Source organism: Carcharhinus amblyrhynchos, chromosome 1 (assembly GCF_965287045.1).
Source record: "Carcharhinus amblyrhynchos chromosome 1, sCarAmb.v2.hapA, whole genome shotgun sequence".
NCBI lineage: Eukaryota > Metazoa > Chordata > Chondrichthyes > Carcharhiniformes > Carcharhinidae > Carcharhinus > Carcharhinus amblyrhynchos.
Window position 1 is genome coordinate 170226663 of NC_137324.1, and position 18951 is coordinate 170245613.

At 48.2% G+C, this 18951-nt stretch overlaps 1 protein-coding gene across 5 annotated transcripts in view; it reads left to right on the forward strand.

Annotated features, from left to right (window-relative positions):
• lef1 (lymphoid enhancer-binding factor 1) overlaps window positions 1–18951 on the forward strand; it is a 180909-nt gene that overhangs the window by 116795 nt on the left and 45163 nt on the right. Inside the window, exon 10 of one of the 5 annotated variants that reach the window (XM_080200143.1) lies at window positions 2509–2511. The exons of the other annotated variants lie outside the window; for them this stretch is intronic. Within the exon in view, the coding sequence (XP_080056269.1) occupies window positions 2509–2511 (3 nt within the window). The remainder of the gene's footprint in view (window positions 1–2508; window positions 2512–18951) is intronic. 5 annotated transcript variants of the gene reach the window in all.

Sequence of the window (18951 nt, forward strand, 5' to 3'; positions counted from 1 at the left end):
TCTTTTGAACTTAGTGCTGACTTCAAATAGGCCCCATTGCGGCTGTTGCAAAGGTGGGAATCACAGGTTGCTGGAGTAGGTGTCTATGCTCTTGAAGGGTGGGTAAAGTAACAGACTGCAACTGTCAGTGAGAGTTTAAAATACGTTGACATATTAATGACCTAGACTTGGCTGTTCTAGGTAGGATAATGGCACAGTGGTTAGCAATGCTACATCACAGCACCAGGAGCCCGGGTTCGATTCCCAGCTTGGGTCATTGTGTGCATGGAGTCTGCACATTCTCCCCGTGTCTGCATGAGTTTCCTTCAGATGCTCCAGTTTCCTCCCAAAGTCCGAAAGATGTGCCAAATAGGTGCAATAGTCATGCTAAATTCTCCCTCAATGGGCACCGGAGTGTGGCGACTAGGAGATTTTAGCAGTAACTTCATTGCAGTGTCAATTAAGCCTATTTCTGACACTAATAAATAAATTTTAAAAACTTCAACATTTGTAGATGACACAAAACTTGGAAGTATTGTGAACTGTGAGCGAATAGCGATAACCTGCGGAGGAACTTAGACAGGCTGGAAGAATGGGCAGATGAGATGTAATACAGAGAAGTGTGAGGTGATACATTTTGATAGGAAGGACAAGGAGAGACAGCATAATCTCCTGAACTCTCCCCTCCCAATACAGCTTGTGTTTTGGCCCATCATTGGGCCAACGGCAAGATTTTTTGGTCCCACTGCTGTCAGTGGGATTTTCCATTATTCGCACCCTCCCTCACCAAGGGGGGGGAGGTCACCGTCAGTGCGACCAGAAGATCCCGGCAGTGGGAACAGCTAGAAAATCCCAACCAAAGTGTATATTACTAAAGTGGGTGCTGGAACAGAGAGACCTGGGGTTACACATCCACCAATCATTGAAACTGATAAGGCCAGAGGAGAAATTTGTCAAAAAGACATTCGGGACCCAGAGTTTAAGAAAGAAAAGGCAAAGAGTACAAAAGGTTGATTTATTGCTACAATGGGGTTTGAATTTGTGTTCTCTGGCTTTTTCATTCAGACCTGGATTACTGGTCCAGTATCATAACCAACACGCTGATATACCCCAATGGAACGCTTCAAATACTGCCATTGATGGCTACCCACTGATCGGTACTGGCTGGGATTTTCCACACCCACTGCGTGGTTTGCGGCAGTGGAGGTGGACCGCCATTGGCCAGTGGTGAAGGTGGCTCACCATTGGCTGGTGGTGAAGGTGGCCCACCATTGGCTGGTGGTGAAGGTGGCTCGCCATTGGCTGGTGGTGAAGGTGGCCTGCCATTGGCTGGTGGCTGAGGTGGCGCCCCACTGGCCGGTGGTGGAGGTGGCCCGTCATTGGCCGGTGGTGGAGGTGTCCCTTCACTGGCCTGCAGTGAAGATGGCCCATCACTGGCCGATGGTGGAGGTGGCCTGCCATTGGCCAGTGGTGGAGGTGGCCTGCCATTGGCCAGTGGTGGAGGTTGGCTGACATTGGCCTGTGGTGGAGGTGGCTCATCATTGGCCAGTAGTGGAGGTGGCCCATCATTGGCCGATGGTGGAGGTGGCCCACCCTTGGCCAGTTGTGAAGTTGGCCCACCATTGGCCAAAGGTGGAATTCGCATGCCATTGGCCAGTGGTGGAGTTTGCCTGCCATTGGCCGGTGGTGGAGGTGGCCTGCCATTGGCCAATGGTGGAGTTGGCCTGCCATTGGCCAGTGGTGGAGGTGGCCCGCCATTGGCCAGTGGCGAGATCTTCCAATCCTGCCACTGTCAGTGAGGGTTTCTGTGGCATGGGGTCGCCATCAGCGGGACTGGAAGATAACTCTGGCGGAAACAGCCAGAGAATCCCGTTCATTTTTCCTGAACAGGCTGAAGTGGCAATGACAACAAGAGTGGAGATGGAGAAGGGATTAGGCCTCGATATCACCTTGCCCCCATTTACAAGCATCCCTTACGGGAGCACTGCGCAAACATCTGAAACGGTGGGATTGCAGCAACAAGCAGGCAGAACTTTGATTTTTTTTGTAATGTTTAGCTCCTTGTTACTCAACCTCCTTAGCAAGAAACAGGTGATTAAATTAAAATTGGCTGGACTATCTTTTCCACCCATTGTCCATGATATGATGGAAATATATAAATTAAAAATGTTAATTGTAGATGCACTGAGTCACAATTTAAATGCTTTAAGAAATTGTATCCAGAGTTCAGATTCATTAGCTTTGCCTTTCTAATGTCTATATACGTGTTTATAAACAAAATAATATTACTTTATGGTACTTTATTTACTAATATATTTATGCAGGATAATCCCATTTAGTCTAACAATTTTGAATATAAGACATTTTTTGGCAACGTTACAAGAAAGAGAATTGTACGGCAATTTTTAAAAAAGACCATGCAATAATAGCTGTTGGGCTCAATTTTGCAAGCAATGGCAAGAAGGGAAAATGATCATTGCTGCCCTTGAATACAAATTATGTCCATCGCTGTGCAGAGACCCTGTGAAGGAGGTTGCTATCACTGCTCAAAAACACAGCATGAAAGACCACCAGGAACAGAAGCAACTCTCTTTGGGACGAGGAACTAATGCCCTTCGTTGAAGAGACCCTAAGGGTCAGTGGCAAATGCATTAAGGACGAGAATGTCCAAATCCTTATGCCATGACCAGACTGTCCTGGGAGGAAGTTACCAAGAAGGTGGGAGTTGGGGACCAGCCTAGGAACTTCCAGGAACATTTCATTTTGTCAACTTCCTCTTTGGTTGTCCAGCGTTTCCATCACCGTGGTCTTGACAGAATTATTAACTCAAAGACACAGCACTCCCGTCTCTTGAGGCAAACACTTCATAAGCAAACACTGCCTTAATTTCACTGAGTTTGAGGAAATATCTGTCAATGACTCTTCCTTTCTCTGTAAGCCCCTCCAGCCCGACAAGCTCTCAGCTTTCTGTGCTTCCCCAATCCTGGCCTCTTGGCCATCACTGATTGCCATTGCTGCACCAGTGCTGACCATGCTTTCATATATCAAGGCTCTTAAGCTCTACAATTCCCTTTCTGAAACCCTCCTTCCTTTTGATATCTACCTCTTTGACCAAACCTTTTGCTCACACATTCCAGTCTCTGTTTCTGTAAATGGGTTTTGCATTCTGTTATAATACCCCTGCAAAGCACCATGGTATGTTTACTATGTGAAAGGCGCCGCACAAATGCAATTTGTTGTGATTAAAAAAAGAGGATCTTGAAATAGAATCCCACTCTTAGGACAAATGATGCGAGAGCATTTCATAGCTACAGACTGGTTTCGAAGGTCAGTCATTCTTGGGTGGCACGGTGGCACAGTGGTTAGTACTGCTGCCTCACAGTGCCAGGGATCAATTTCGGGCTTGGGTCACTGCCTGTGCAGAGTCTGCACATCTCCTCGTGTCTGCATGGGTTTCCTCCGGGTACTCCAGTTTCCTCTCATAGTCCGAAGATGTGCTGGTTAGGTGCATTGACTGTGCTAAATTTTCCCTCAGTGTACCCAAACAGGCGCTGGAGTGGCGACTAGGGGATTTTCATAGTAACTTCATTGCAGTGTTAATGTAAGCCTATTTGTAACAGTAATATATATATTTTTTAACACAACCATTGGGCCAGGGCAAGATCTCAGAAACAAATGACGAGATAATATTTTTTGACATTTTTGACTCAGACAAGTCTCTTGTGATCTTCAGTTGATGTTGGATCCTTCATGTCCAACTGATCAGGGCCTTGTTTTGAGGACATTTAAAAGTTGGCAAGTCCAACAATTCACTACTGTGCTGAGGATTTTCTTGGAGATAATCTTTTACCAACACCATTCAGACCTGAAGGCAAAAAACCTATAAGCAAGTCAAGTCAACAGATATTGGATCATTGCTGCAGCTGTGAATTAAAAGGAAAGACAAAGTTTTACCACAACCCATCCGTTTTGGTTGGATTTTTGCTGCTCAAAATGGTTGGTTTTGGGGCGTCACGGTAGCACAGTAGTTAGCATTGCAGATTCACAGCTCCAGGGACCTGGGTTCGAATCCTAGCTCGTGTCACAGTCTGTGTGGAGTTTGCACGTTCTCCCTGTGTCTGAGTGGGTTTCTTCCGGGTGCTCTGGTTTCCTCCCTCAGTCCAAAGATGTGCAGGCTAGGTTGATTGGCCATTCTAAATTGCTCCTTAGTGTCCTAGGATGCATAGTTTAGAGGGATTAGTGGGTAAATATATGGGGATAGGACCTGGGTGGGATTGTGGCTGGTGCAGACTTGATGGGCCAAATGGCCTCTTTCTGCACTGTAAGATTCTATGATTCTATAATGAAAGAGAAAGGCAGGTTTAGGGAGGGAACAAAGTCTCGGTCACCAATGGTGGGACCAATGTCATAGAATCGTTGAATCCCTACAGTGCAAAAGGAGGCCATTCAGCCCATCAAGTCTGCACCAACCACAATCCCACCCAGGCCTTATCCTCATAACCCCATGCACTTACCCTAGCTAGTCCCCTGACACTATGGGGCAATTTGGCATGGCCAATCCACCTAACCCGCACACCTTTGAACTGTAGGAGGAAACCTGAGCACCCGGAGAAAACCCACGCAGATATGGGGAGAATGCGCAAACTTCACACAGATAGTGACCCAAGCCGGCAATCGAACCAAGGTCCCTGGTGCTATGAGGCAGCAGGGCTAAACACTGTGCCGCTGTGCCTTCATGGGAGAATGCAAAGATTTCAGAGGGCTGTAGGTCTGGTCAGCCTTCGAGATGTGCGAGGCTGTGGAAGGACTTAAACAGGAGGGTTAGAATATTAAAATTGACGCATTGGCCAACTCACATCAGCTGCAACAGGGTAGTTAGAACCTTCTATGGGAATAGGGCAACAAGTAACAGAATTTTGAATGACCATAAGTTTATGTAAGTTGGGAATGAGAACATTGATTCTGGAGGTAACAGGAACATAGTGACTTTTTCAGCAGTAGAGGGGCTGAGAGCACAGAGACAGACATACCCAGAGGGGCAGAGAGATGAAGTCTTTGCAATGGAGAGCATATGGATTTGGAACTTGGGCAGCACGGCAGCACAGTGGTTAGCACTGCTGCCTCACAGTGCCAGGGACCCAACTTCAAATCTAGCCTCAGTAACTCTGTGTGGTGTTTGTACATTCTCCCCTTGCTGCGTGGGTTTTCTCTGGGTGCTCCGGTTTCCTCCCATAGTTCAAAGGTGTGCGGGTTAGATGGATTGGCCATGCTAAATTGGCCCTAGTGTCAGGGGGATTGGCAGGGTAAATGTATGGGGTTATGGGAATAGGGCCTGGGTGGGATTGTGGTTGGTGTAGACTCGATGGGATAAGAACATAAGAACATAAGAAGTAGGAGCAGGAGTAGGCCATCTGGCCCTTCGAGCCTGCCCCGCCATTCAATAAGATCATGGCTGATCTGTCGTGGCTCAGTTCCACTTTCCCGCCCTCTCCCCATAACCCTTAATCCCCTCTCTTATCAAAAACCCATCAACCCGCTTCTTAAAAATATTTAGCGAGGCAGCCTCCACCACTTCAACGGGCAGAGAATTCCAGAGATTCACCACCCTTTGAGTGAAGAAGTTCCTCCTCAACTCCGTTCTGAACCGCCCCCCCTTTATCTTGAGGCTGTGCCCCCTAGTCCTACTGTCTTTTTTGAGCGGGAAGAGTCTTTCCACCTCTATCCTATCCATCCCATTCATCATCTTATACGTCTCAATGAGATCTCCCCTCATTCTTCTAAACTCTAACGAGTACAAGCCTAGTTTATTCAGCCTCTCCTCATAGCTCAACCCCCTCAACTCCGGTATCAGCCTAGTAAACCTCCTCTGCACTCCCTCCAAGGCCAAAATATCCTTGCGCAGGTGCGGCGCCCAAAACTGCACACAGTACTCCAGCTGCGGCCTCACCAATGCCCTATACAGCTGCAGCAAGACCTCCCTACTTTTATATTCAATCCCCCTCGCTATGAAGGCCAGCATCCCATTCGCCTTCCTGACCACCTGCTGCACCTGCAGGCTGGGTTTTTGCGACTCATGCACAAGGACCCCGAGGTCCCTCTGCACCGTCGCCTGCTGCAGTTTTTCGCCCCGTAAGTAATAGTCCTTCCTACCATTCTTCCTACCAAAGTGGACCACCTCACACTTGCCAACATTAAATTCCATTTGCCATTTCCTGGCCCATTCGCCCAGCCTATCTAGATCCTTCTGCAGACTCTCCACACCCTCCGCACAATTTGCCTTTCCCCCAATCTTGGTGTCATCAGCAAATTTCGACACCCTACACTCGGTTCCCTCCTCCAGATCATCTATATAAATGGTAAATAGCTGAGGCCCCAGCACCGACCCCTGGGGCACCCCACTAGTCACCAACCGCCAATCCGAATAGCACCCATTGACCCCCACTCTCTGCCTCCTATTTGACAACCAATCCTCTATCCACGCTAACACCCTACCCCCAACTCCATGTCCTCTGACCTTCTGCAGTAACCTCTTGTGAGGTACCTTATCAAACGCCTTCTGAAAATCCAGAAAGACCACATCCACTGGCTCTCCTCTATCCACCACCCTAGACACATCCTCATAGAACTCCAGTAAATTTGTCAGACACGACTTCCCTTTAATGAAACCGTGTTGCGTCTGCCCTATCAAGCAATTCCCTTCAAGATGCCTCGCAATTTCCTCCTTAATGACGGATTCTAACATTTTACCTACCACAGACGTTAAACTAACCGGCCTGTAATTCCCTGCCTTTTGCCTGGCACCCTTCTTAAACAACGGCGTAACATTAGCCGTTTTCCAATCCTCTGGCACTTCCCCGGAATCCAGCGACGTCTGGAAAATAACCACCAAGGCATCCACTATCACCTCCGCCATTTCTTTCAGAACCCTCGGATGCATTCCATCCGGTCCTGGGGACTTGTCCACAATCAGCCCCTCCAGTCTGTCGCGCACCACCTCTCTAGTGACAGTAATGTCATTAAGACCCTCCAGTCCTACCACCTTTCCATCGCTAACACCCGGCAAATTATTCACGTCCTCCTCCGTGAAGACAGAAACAAAAAAGTTATTCAAGACCTTAGCCATATCCCCATCCCCTACCACTAGGTCCCCTTTCTCATCCGCTAAGGGACCAACGTTCACCCTAGCCAGCCTCTTCCTTTTTATATATTTATAAAAACTCTTGCTATCCTTTTTTATATTAAGCGCTAGCCCAGCTTCATAGCTTCTTCTACCCTCCTTTATCAACTTTATTGTCAATCTTTGTTGACATTTAAACCTTTCCCAATCCTCTTCTCGCCCACTGCTCTTAGCTACTCTAAATTCCTCCGCTTTTAATTTAACACTTTCCTTCACCTCCTTCGTTATCCACGGCTTATTACCTCTCTTCCTACTGTCCTTTTTAACCATCGGAATAAATTTCTGCTGAGCACCAAGAAAGATCTCCTTAAAGATCCTCCACTGCTCCTCAGCAGACCTACCTTCCAACGCGCTCCCCCAGTCCACATTCGCCAATTCTTCTCTCATCCTACCATACTCCCCTCTATTCAAACAAAGGACGCATGTCCGGGAACCCACTTTCTCCTCCTCCATCTGCAACAGAAACTCCACCATACAATGATCACTCTCTCCAAGAGGATCCTTCACCTCAAGGTCCCTAATTCTACCCGCCTCATTACATAGCACCAGATCCAAGATAGCTCGCTCCCTCGTCGGCTCCAACACACACTGTTCCAGGAAACTATCCCGGCAGCATTCCAAGAACTCCTCCTCGAGCCCACCTCGTCCAACATGGGTCGACCAATCAATATGCAGATTGAAATCCCCCATAACTACTGCCGTCCCATTCCTGCACGCCGCACTTATTTGCGCGTTAACAGCCCGCCCCACCTCCAGATCATTATTCGGGGGCCTATAGACGACACCCACCAGCGTCTTCCTCCCTTTGCTGCTCCTAATCTCCACCCACAACGATTCCACTTTCTGCTCTTTGGCTCCGATATCATCCCTTGCTACCACCTTGATGCTGTCCTTAATCAGCAGAGCTACGCCACCCCCTCTTTCCTCCTGCCTATCCTTCCTAAACACTTGATAGCCCTGTACATTCATCTCCCAGTCCCTGTCACCTTGCAGCCACGTCTCTGTAATGGCCACCAGATCGTATTCATTTGTGTCGATCTGCGCCACCAGCTCATCCACTTTATTCCGAATGCTTCGTGCATTCAGATAAAGCGCTTTCATCCCAGCCTTCTTCTGGACCCTATTTGCCGTAACGCCACCACTTGGGACATCCTCAGCCTCCTCCCTTACCTGTACCCTATCCTTAACTGTAGACCTCCTAACATCACCTACCCTCGCACCCTCCCCCCCCCTAATTAGTTTAAAGCCCTGTCTACAGTCCTCTTTACTCGATTCGCCAGCACTCTGGTCCCAGCACGATTCAGACCAACCCCATCCCGCCCGAACAAGTCCCACCTACCCCAATACTGGTGCCAATGCCCCATAAATTCGATCCCATTCCTCCCACACCAATCTCTGAGCCACCCATTCACTTCCTTTATCCTGTCAACCCTACACCCGTCTGCACTCGGTTCAGGCAGTAGCCCAGAGAAGACCACCTTGTCGGTTCTACTTTTTAATTCCATTCCCAGCTTCTCATACTCCCTCCCCAGATCCTCAGTCCGCACTTTGCCTACGTCGCTGGCACCCACATGTACCACCACAACTGGGTTCTCACCCTCCCACTCCAGATTCCTCTGCAGCCCAGCTGCGACATCCTGTACCCGAGCACCAGGCAGACAACACACCCTTCTGTGCACTTTGTCATTGTGACAAAGGACAGTGTCAATACCCTTCACCCCACTATCTCCAATCACTACTACGTTCCTTTTCCCCTTCTCTTTGCCTATGTCCTGCTGCATCACTGTACCGTGTGCAGTTTGCTCACCAACCTCACCTGCCTCGTCCTCTTCCAGACTGGAAGCAAGAACCTCAAACCTGTTATGCAGATTAAGAGGCTGAGGCCTCCGCTCCTCACCCCCCTTCCTCCTCCCAGCAGCCCCCTTTTGTTCCTGACCCTTAGATTTAGACAGTCTAGGGGGGGTGGATGTCACTTGCACCCCATTGACAATGACACCCTCTCTCCCCCTGATGAGCCTCAGTGTCTGTAGCTCAGAGGCCAGCTCATCCACCTTGAGCTGGAGCTCCTCCAGCAACCTGCACTTACTGCAGACATGGCCACTGGGAAGGACCCTGGGGTCCACCAGTTCCCACATCATACAGGAACCGCACATCACATGCCCCTCCATTATTCAATATAATTTGTTTTGGGAAAAAATTTTTTCCTTGTTTTTTGCTGTAGTAGTTTTGAAAAAAAAAAATTTTTTTTTTTCCTTGTTCTTTCAACCTGGCCTTTTTACCTTCCAGCCCTTTTTGATATTAAGCCCTAATAGCTCACTCTGCTTCCCTCTCACTCCGCTGCCCGCTCCGACGCTGCCCGCTATCTACACCAGGCCTCCTTTTAAACTTGGCGCTGATTTAAAGCTGATGGGCCACAACTGCCTGATAATCACTCCCTCACAATTCTTAAAGCAGTAAATACAATAAGTAAATGCTTTAAACAGTTCTACAAAGAACAAAGTGCTTTAAACTTATTTTAAACAGGTTTTTAACAGGTAAAGTCTTAGCTTTCTCTCTGATGCTCCTTCCTCGTCTGCTCCAGCAAACAATGTAAGGCTTCACCGTGTGGACACTTGATAATTAAAGCTGATGGGCCACAACTGCCTGATAATCACTCCCTCACAATTCTTAAAGCAGTAAATACAATAAGTAAATGCTTTAAACAGTTCTACAAAGAACAAAGTGCTTTAAACTTATTTTAAACAGGTTTTTAACAGGTAAAGTCTTAGCTTTCTCTCTGATGCTCCTTCCTCGTCTGCTCCAGCAAACAATGAATGGCCTCCTTCTGTACTGTAGGGATTCTAAGTTCAGCTCTCAATCACAATGACTGCTAACTCATCTCTACAAGTTCCAATGCAAATAACAATCCTCTTAAAGACTTAAACTCCTCTTCAAGGTCAGTTAGCAAATCACAGGTTTACATGTTTGGGTTGCCAATCCTTGAACACCAGAACTGCTCTGGAAAGAGAGAGAGAGAGGCCTGTTTCTCCTAGAAGGCCTCAAACAGCAGCCTCCAGAGAGAGAGAGAAGAAACCTCTTGCTTCTTTCAGAACCCAGTCGTAACTAGTTGCTTTTTCCTGTAAGCTTAGCTCCTCTCCATAAACACATGTTTCTGTCAATCAACCCAATCAAAACCCTACTCTGAAACCCCAGCGGAAAATCCAATAAACAAAAATGCCTTAACTCAGATTAAAACAAACCCATCCCTAGCTGAAATCAATCATTAGCCTGCATTCTCAGCTTGTGAGCTGCCTGATGCCCAGACAAATCGGCACCGTGTAAAGCAGAGCTGAATTTTAAACATATCCCTTACAAGAAACTTGAGATAAATACATTTCTCAAAGGCACAGTGTCATCACAGCTGACAGTCCTGCTGTAATACTATGGGTGCATTGAACTATTGAAGGTGCCGGGACAGATTCTTTGACATTGGCCACAGCTGGGATTCTCTGGTCCCTCAGTCAGTGAAGGTTTGGCTGAGCACCAAATTCAGTGTTGTCACTGGCAATGGTGAACTGTGAATGGCTGGAGAATTCCGGCCACCATCTTTTCAATGATGCACCTTTTGGCTTGGTGTCAGTTCATGTCCAATTACGTGCTGTGAATCATAGAATCTACAGTTCAGAAGAAGGCCATTCGGCCCATCAAACCTCACCTACAATAATCCCACCCAGGCTCTATCTCCATAACCCCACATATTTACCTGGTTAATCCCCTGACACTAAGGGGCAATTTAGCATGGCCAATCCACCTAACCTGCTCTCCTCTGGAGTGTGGGAGGAAACCGCAGCACCTGGAAGAAACTCACACAGGAAGAATATGCAAACTCCACACAGACAGTGACCCGAGGCCGGAATTGAACCCGGGCCCCTAGCGCTGTGAGGCAGCAGCGCTAACCACTGTGCCGCCATCAGCTTAAAACGTTTTACTAAAGTAGAGGCACTGTAGCTATGCGAGTTGTAGTTTTTACTTGCAGGTCTTGGTGTTTTGGAGAAGTTGACACAGCGTGAATAGCATCACAATGCCCGCCTGGCACACATGACTCACCTCAAATATTCAAATGGAGTCGAGGGTAAATATTTGTGCCTCACTGTGTGTGGCGAGAGACAATCCCATTTTGGGGCATAAAGAAATTTAGGGTCCCTTTGTGTCTTTGTGCTGGGAGCTGTTGGGAGGGGTGGCGGAGTGGGAAGGACCATTGGCCAGAGGCCTAGGTTTGCTATCTTCCCCTACTTCATTTCTCTCGGGTGGAGAGGGTTGGAACATCGCTCGGGGACCTATGCACACTCTGGGGCACGGTGTCACAGTGGTTAGCACTGCTGCCTCACAGCGCCAGGGACCCGGGTTCATTTCCTGGCTTGGGTCACTGTCTGTGCAGAGTCTGCACATTCTCCCTGTATCTGCATGGGTTTCCTCCAGGTGCTCCAGTTTCAACCCCCAGTCCAAGAGACGCACTGGTTAGGTGCATTGGTCATGTTAAATTCTCCCTCAGTGTTCAGGTACGTTGGAGTGTGGCAGAAAACTAAGGTGAGGCCTAAGGCCCAAACTTAGACCTCTTTGTTCAGATTCCCCTTGCTGGCACAGTACGCTGTGTCTCGGCCCAAAACACAAGTCCAGACTAACTCATAACCATAACGTCTGCGTCAAGTCTAAGAATAAATCACCTCACTGCCCTTCAAAGACCATTTTATTTCTCTAGAAACCAAACTAGGGGATTTTTACACTGTTTTTCATTGCAGTGTTAATGTAAGCCTACTTGTGACAACAATAAATAAACATAATTTACCTTCTCCGTTCCCCCAATCCCATTTCTAGTTCCAGAGATGAAGTGTATTGTAATTAGATCCGAATGATGGGGATAACCAGAATGATAGGGAGTGGGATAGCTTGACCTTGGGTTTGGACATAGCTTGGCACAACATTGAGGGCCGAAGGGCCTGTACTGTGCTGTAATGTTCTATGTACTATGAATCATCTACATTCACCGCATTTCTTGTCATTTGCACCTTTTGAAACATAGCCTGGCCTAAGGATATGTCTCCACAGAAGGTACTGATACCAATAATAGCCATGTTCCTCCCTTCTGCACCCGTTCGATTCCCCCCACCTCCCCCAAGGGACCCTATTACACTCAACAATACAAAACCTCCCCCTCTGCTGTTCCTTGTACAAATATTCAGGACACATCACTGGGAAGCGCAGTGACTGAGGTGAACAGAGCGAAAACCCATCAGGCTGAAGTCTTGCCGCTTTCATCAGCCAGTCCCTCTGCTGATGAGAAGCCTGCAGTTCCTTTGATGTGCAGATCACAAGGCAGCAGCTTGGTTTCTGGAGAAATAAAATGGTCTTTTGAAGGGCGGTGGGGGTGATTTATTCTTAGACCTGACGCAGACGTTACGGTCCGGGAGTTAGTCTGGACGTGTGGTTTGGGCCGAGACACAGCGTACTGTGCCAGCACGGCGAATCTGAACACAGAGGCCTAAGTTCGGGCCCTCTGCCTGTCAGGCCGCCACAAGGCCTGCCCCCGAATTGAATTCTGAACCGCCTGCCTCGCTGGCAACAGCTCGCAGAGGTGAGTCCTGAGTGATGGGAGTAGAGGGGAGGGAAGCTATTTGATTAGATTTATTATTGTCACATGTATTAACATACAGTGAAAAGCATTGTTTCTTGCGCACAATACAGACAAAGCATACTGTTCATAAAGAAGGAAAGGAGAGAGTGCAGAATGTAGTGTCACAGCTGGAACAAAGAACAATTACAGCACAGGAAAAGGCCATTCGGCCCTCCAAGCCTGCACCGATCATGCTGCCGACTAAACTAATACCCTCTACCCTTCTGGGGACCATATCCCTCTATTCCCAGCCTATTCATTTACATGTCACGGTGCCCCTTAAAAGTCACTACCATATACGCTTCCATTACCTTCCCCGGCAACGAGTTCCAGGCATCACTACTCTCTATGTAAAAAATCTGCCTCGTACATTTTAAACCTTGCCCCTCGCACCTTAAACCTACTCCCCCTAGTAATTGACTCTTCCGCCCTGGGAAAAAGCTTCTGACTATCCACTCTGTCCATGCCTCTCATAATCTTGTAGACTTCCATCAGGTCTCCCCCCAACCTCCGTCGTTCCAGTGAGAACAAACCAAGTTTCTCCCATCTCTCCACATAGCCAATGCCCTCCACACCAAGCAGGATCCTGGTAAATCTTTTCTGTACCCTCTCCAAAGCTAGGGTGCAGAGAAAGGTCAATTTAATAAGAGGTAGGTCCATTCAAAAACCTGATGCGAGTGGAGAAGACAGTAGGAGAGATGTAGGATAGTGGGGGTGGCACAGTGGTTAAGACTGCTGCCTCACAGTGCCAGGGACCTGGGTTCAATTCCCAGTTAGGGTCACTGTGTGGAGTTTGCACGTTCTCCCCGTGTTTGCATGGGTTTTTTTCACGGTGCTCCGATTTCCTCCCGCAGCACAAAGATTTGTGGATTAGTGTCAGGGGATTAGCAGGGTAAACATGTGAGTTTATGGGAATAGGCCTGGGTGGGATTGTGGTTGGTGCAGGCTCGATGGGCCAAATGGCCTCCTCCCTGCACTGTAGGGATTCTACGTTAACTGTGGACAGTAGTGATGTTTGTGCCCCTCCTAGCTCCGTGCTGAAATAAATTTGAAAACATGTTTGCCAGCAGCCACGGCAAACTCACAAAACCTGATCGCTGCTGCGTTCCTCCCACATCTAAGATCTTCTCAAACATCTTTAAGGTGAGTAGCACGCGTTTTAGGTGTTTACACAGGATATCTAAAAATAAAAACAGCCCCATAAATTTAGCCGTGGCACCAAGGGCTGTCGAGTTAGGATGTAGACAGTCCTGCTGCCAGATTGGTATGACTGATACACACCTCATTTCATGACAAATGGGGGCTCACCACAGACTGATTTGTACTTTCCCTGTATCTAATTGCCTGGCAACGCAGGGGAATCATTTTAACGTTCAAATGACACTTCAGTGCCAGACTAAAGGCTGTTGGAGTGGGCGGCACGGTGGTCAGCACTGTACCTTACAGTGCCAGGGACCCGGATTCAACTCCTGGCTTGGGCCGCTGTCTGTGTGGAGTTTGCACATTTCCCCCGTGTCTGTGTGGGTTTCCTCCGGGTGCTCCGCTTTCCTCCAAAGGTGTGCGGGTTAGTTGGTTGGCCATGCTAACTTGTCCATTAGTGTCAGGGAGATTAGCAGAGTAAAATACAGGGGGTTACAGGGATAGGGCCTGGGGGGGGATTGTCGTTGGTGTAAACTTGATGGGCCAAATGGCCTCTTTCTACACTGCAGGCATTCTGTGTTGTATAATGGGTTGGCATCCCTACCATATCCTTTGAAGTTTGATTTAAGGTATCTCCCGCGACTCCAATTGGGACAAACTCTTCAGTAATCTTGCTCCTCCATTGTAATTCTTTCCTCAAGCTCCCCCCCGCCTTTCTGTATTACCCCTTCCCTAAATGAAACAGCCTGGGAACCTATCACCCTGATAGTGTTTGGACGCACTTCCTACTTCTAAGCACAATGACCAGCTGGGTCACATCTCGGGACCGTTTGCCATGTTAAAGGCGCTATATACGTTCAGGCTTGGTGTGATGCTTGGTGAGATTTTCAGCTTTTTTCTCTCAAGCATCATATTTTATCAACAAAACAGAATGATTTGCATTTATATAGTGCCTTTCATGGCCTTGGCCCAATCAAGACACCTTGCAGCTGATGGAGTGGTGAGCACTGCTGCCTCACCACACCAGGGACCCGGGCTCGATTTCAGCCTTGGCTGACTGTCTGTGTGGAACCTGCACATTCTCCCCGTGTCTGCATGGGTTTCCTCCAGGTGCTCTGGGTTCCTCCCACAGTCTGAAAGATGTGCAGGTTCATGAATGGCCATGCTAAGTTGCCCCATAGCACACAAAGATGTGTGGGTTAGATGGATTGGCCACCGCTCAGTGTCCCAAGATGTGTATGTTAAATGGATTAGCTTTGGTGAATGCGTGGAGTTACGGGGATAGGATGGGGGAAAGGGCCTGGGTAAGATATTCTGTCGGAGAGTCGGTGCAGACCCGATGGGCCAAATGGCACCTCCTGCATTGTAGGGATTCTGCGAGGTATTTTTGAAGCATGTTGAAATGTCGGAAAGCAGCCAGTTTGTGCACAGCAAGCTCCCACTACCTGCGTTGAGATAACAAATGCTCAGATAATCTGTTTCTTTTATCTTTGAGGGGTAAGTTTTGGGCAGGACACTAAAAGAACCCTCCCTGGGTTTTCTTGGAATAGTCCCATGAAATCTTTTATGTCCCACACTGTGAGGGTCTCACTCCACTCTCTTACTGGAGGAGGTATAATAATGAATCCTGATTTATCCTGACTGTAAGGCCTCCCTAACTAGCCTCGTGGTGATTTATTACCTTTTTTACACTACTCCTGAGGACATCATTGGCAATCCCCCTGGGCCACATGTGATTTCAAGAAGCAATTAGATGTGGCTCTTGGGGCTAAAGGGGTGAAGAGATGGGTGAGGGAAGGGGGGGTATCAGGATACTGAATTTGATAATCAGCCATAGAATCATAGAATCTCTACAGTGCACAAGGAGGCCATTTGGCCCATCGAGTCTGCACCGACAACACTCCCACCCATGCCCTATATCCGTAACCCCACATATCCACCCTGCTAATACTCCTGACACTAATTTAGCATGGCCAATCCACCTAAGCTGCACATCTTTGGTCTGTGGGAGGAAACTGGAGCACCTGGAGGGAACCCACGCAGACACGGGGAGACTGTGCAAACTCCACACAGACAGTGAGTGACCCAAGGTCGGAATCGAACTTGGATCCCTGGCGCTGTGAGGCAGCAGCGCTAACTACTGTGCCACCTTGTCGCACCATGATCGCAACGAACGACGGACAGGCTCGAAGGGCCGAATGGCCTGCTCCTGTTTCTATCTTTCATGTTTCTACGTCCTTTGGGCACACTTGCACCCAGCAATTCCTCACTAAAGCCATTTGCCTCCCTCCTTATCGAGCCCCTCTCTCTGTAAACACACTTTCTCCACAGCCCCTCAGAACAGCCATTCTTTGGCTTAGCGCCCACTTTATTTGATCTGTTTTGTTCCGCTGTGACGTGCCTTTTAACGACTTAATAAAATGGGGAGTGGGGGGTGGGGGGGGGGATGTGTGGTGGGGGGGCGGGGAATGTCCAAGGCTGTTTTTTCCCCTTCCCTGTCTGTCCAAGCTGGAACAGGGGATCCGAATCAGCCCCAGGAATCGAATCCGAACCATTGTGGCAATTTTTTTCCTTTTAAATTTTGTTTTGTTCGGATTTTAAACTGAGCGTGTAGGTGTCAGTTAAATGCTATTTTCTCAAAAACATTACTGCCCTTCTGACATGTCTAATAGTTGGCACGCTGTTCTCCTCCTACTGTGGTAAATGTATGCAGATCCCAGTGGCTGCGGTGGATTTAGGATTAGTGGAATTAGCTCCCTGTAGCAGTAAGCAACTCGCCTCTCTGTATTAGCACGGGCAGATATCTTTGTTTCTATAGTCATGCCCCATGCAGACTAGAACACAGAGTTTAGTACTGTCGCTACCTCCTCCTACTTGGCACCATCTTTGGATTCCCCTGTTTATGTTTATTCTCCTCCTCTCGCTTTCTGACTCTGCTTGCCGTCTCCTCAAACAAAGCATTTCCTATTTTAGAACAAAGAACAAAGAAAATTACAGCACAGGAACAGGCCCTTCGGCCCTCCAAGCCTGCACCGACCATGCTGCCCGACTGAACTGAAACCTCCTACTCTTCTGGGGACCGTAACCCTCCATTCCCATCCTATTCATGTATTTGTCTAGACGCCTCTTAAAAGTCACTACCGTATCCGCTCCCACTAGCTCCCCCCGCCCCCCCCGGCAGCGAGTTCCAGGCACCCATCCCCTTCTGTGTTAAAAAAACTTGCCTCCTACATCGTACGCTGTCTGTGCGGAGTTTGCACATTCTCCCCGTGTCTGCGTGGGTTTCCTCCGGGCGCTCCGCTTTCCTCCCCCAGTCCAAAGATGTGCGGATTACGTTGATTGGCCATGCTAAAAATTGCCCCTTAGAGTCCTGAGCTGCGTAGGTTAGAGGGATTAGCGGGTAAATATGTAGGGATATGGGGTTAGGGCCTGGGTGGGATTGTGCAGACTCACTGGGCCAAATGGCTTCTTTATGCACTGTAAGGATTCTATGATTCTATCTTCTTTAAACCTTGCCCCTCGCACCTTAAACCTGTGCCCCTATTAATTGACTCTTCCACCCTGGGAAAAGGCTTCTGACTATCCACTGACTAGTTCATTTTCAAAAAGAAATCCTGTAATATGGTGGTAAGAATGTTCAGTTTTTAATCTCGATGCTTGTCGGAAAAATGTGCAAAAAAGCCAGAGGAAGTACTTGCGTTGCTGCTGCGCATAAATTTCACATTTACGACTTGCAAGGCAGTTTCGTGGAAAGCGGCAGCGGGCAAATCTTAAACCTCTGTTGCTGCCAATGTGCCAATGAGACCCTGGGCGAGGAAGGTGAGCTGGGGGTGGGGGGGGGAGGGGCAGGTGGCGTCAGAGTAAGGGGGAGTTAGAGAACGGAAATGGATTCTGTTTGCTGCTGTAACCCCGTGCAGGTACGACAGACCTGAACACAGCTGAAGTGTCGGTGAGCCTCCTCAAGTCAGCCAGAAGCGTATCTGTGTGTTTACCGTTAGATCTGACTAGCTGATAAAAAATCGTCTCAGCTCACAGTCCCAACCACCACAGCCTCCCCGTCACCCCAGGATCAGACAGGCGTTACCTGCTGTGGTAGCAGCGCTGCCGAGCTGCACTTCTAGGAAGGTGTGCACTGTTCTTTTACAGGCAATGAGCCTCTGCACTCGCAGAACGCAGGCACCTCTGAAGAGGTAACACAGCCCCATCAACCCTTGTGTTTATTTATCTCGGCAGGCTACAGACACATGTTTCGAGCCATCTTACAAAAGCTGCTATTCAACATGTCTTTGTACACGCCTATTGTGGTTGGGTGTACAGCAGCATGAGGCTATAAAGGGTCACTTGTTGCCATTGAGTTTTTTTTAAACCTGATGCTCTCTTACTCTTTAGTCTTTGCACAAAAGAGTGTTTGACGCTGTGTTAGAAGAAGTTTTTAAGGTCCATTTCACCAAGTTGCGCAGCACGGTGGCACAGTGGTTAGCGCTGCTGCCTCACAGCGCCAGGGACCCAGATTCAATTCCGGCCTCGGGTCACAGTCTGTGCACATTCTCCCCATGTCTGCATGGGTTTCCTCCGGGTGCTGCTGTTTCCTCCCGCAGTCCGAAAGACGTGCTGGTTCGGTGCGTTGGCTGTGCTAAATTCTCCCTCAGCGTTCCTGAGCAGGCGCCAGAGTGTGGCAACTAAGGGTTTTCACAGTAACTTCATTGCACTGTTAATGTAAGCCTACTTGTGACTAATAAATAAGCTTTAAAGTTGTTAACACGTATGTTGGAGTTGTCTGCTTCGAATTTCAATCAAGCTGAAACTATGAACTCCAGCAGCTGTCAATAATCTTGTGTTTAAAAATCCAAAGCCTCTATATTTCCATTAGAAACAATCGTTCGATTTGATCTGCGTACACAATGTAAATTTTTAAAAGTTTGATCCTTTTCCTCCGAATTAACATTTAATGAAATGATTAAAGTCTTAATTTTGAAACACCATTAAATCCAGAATACCAATCATT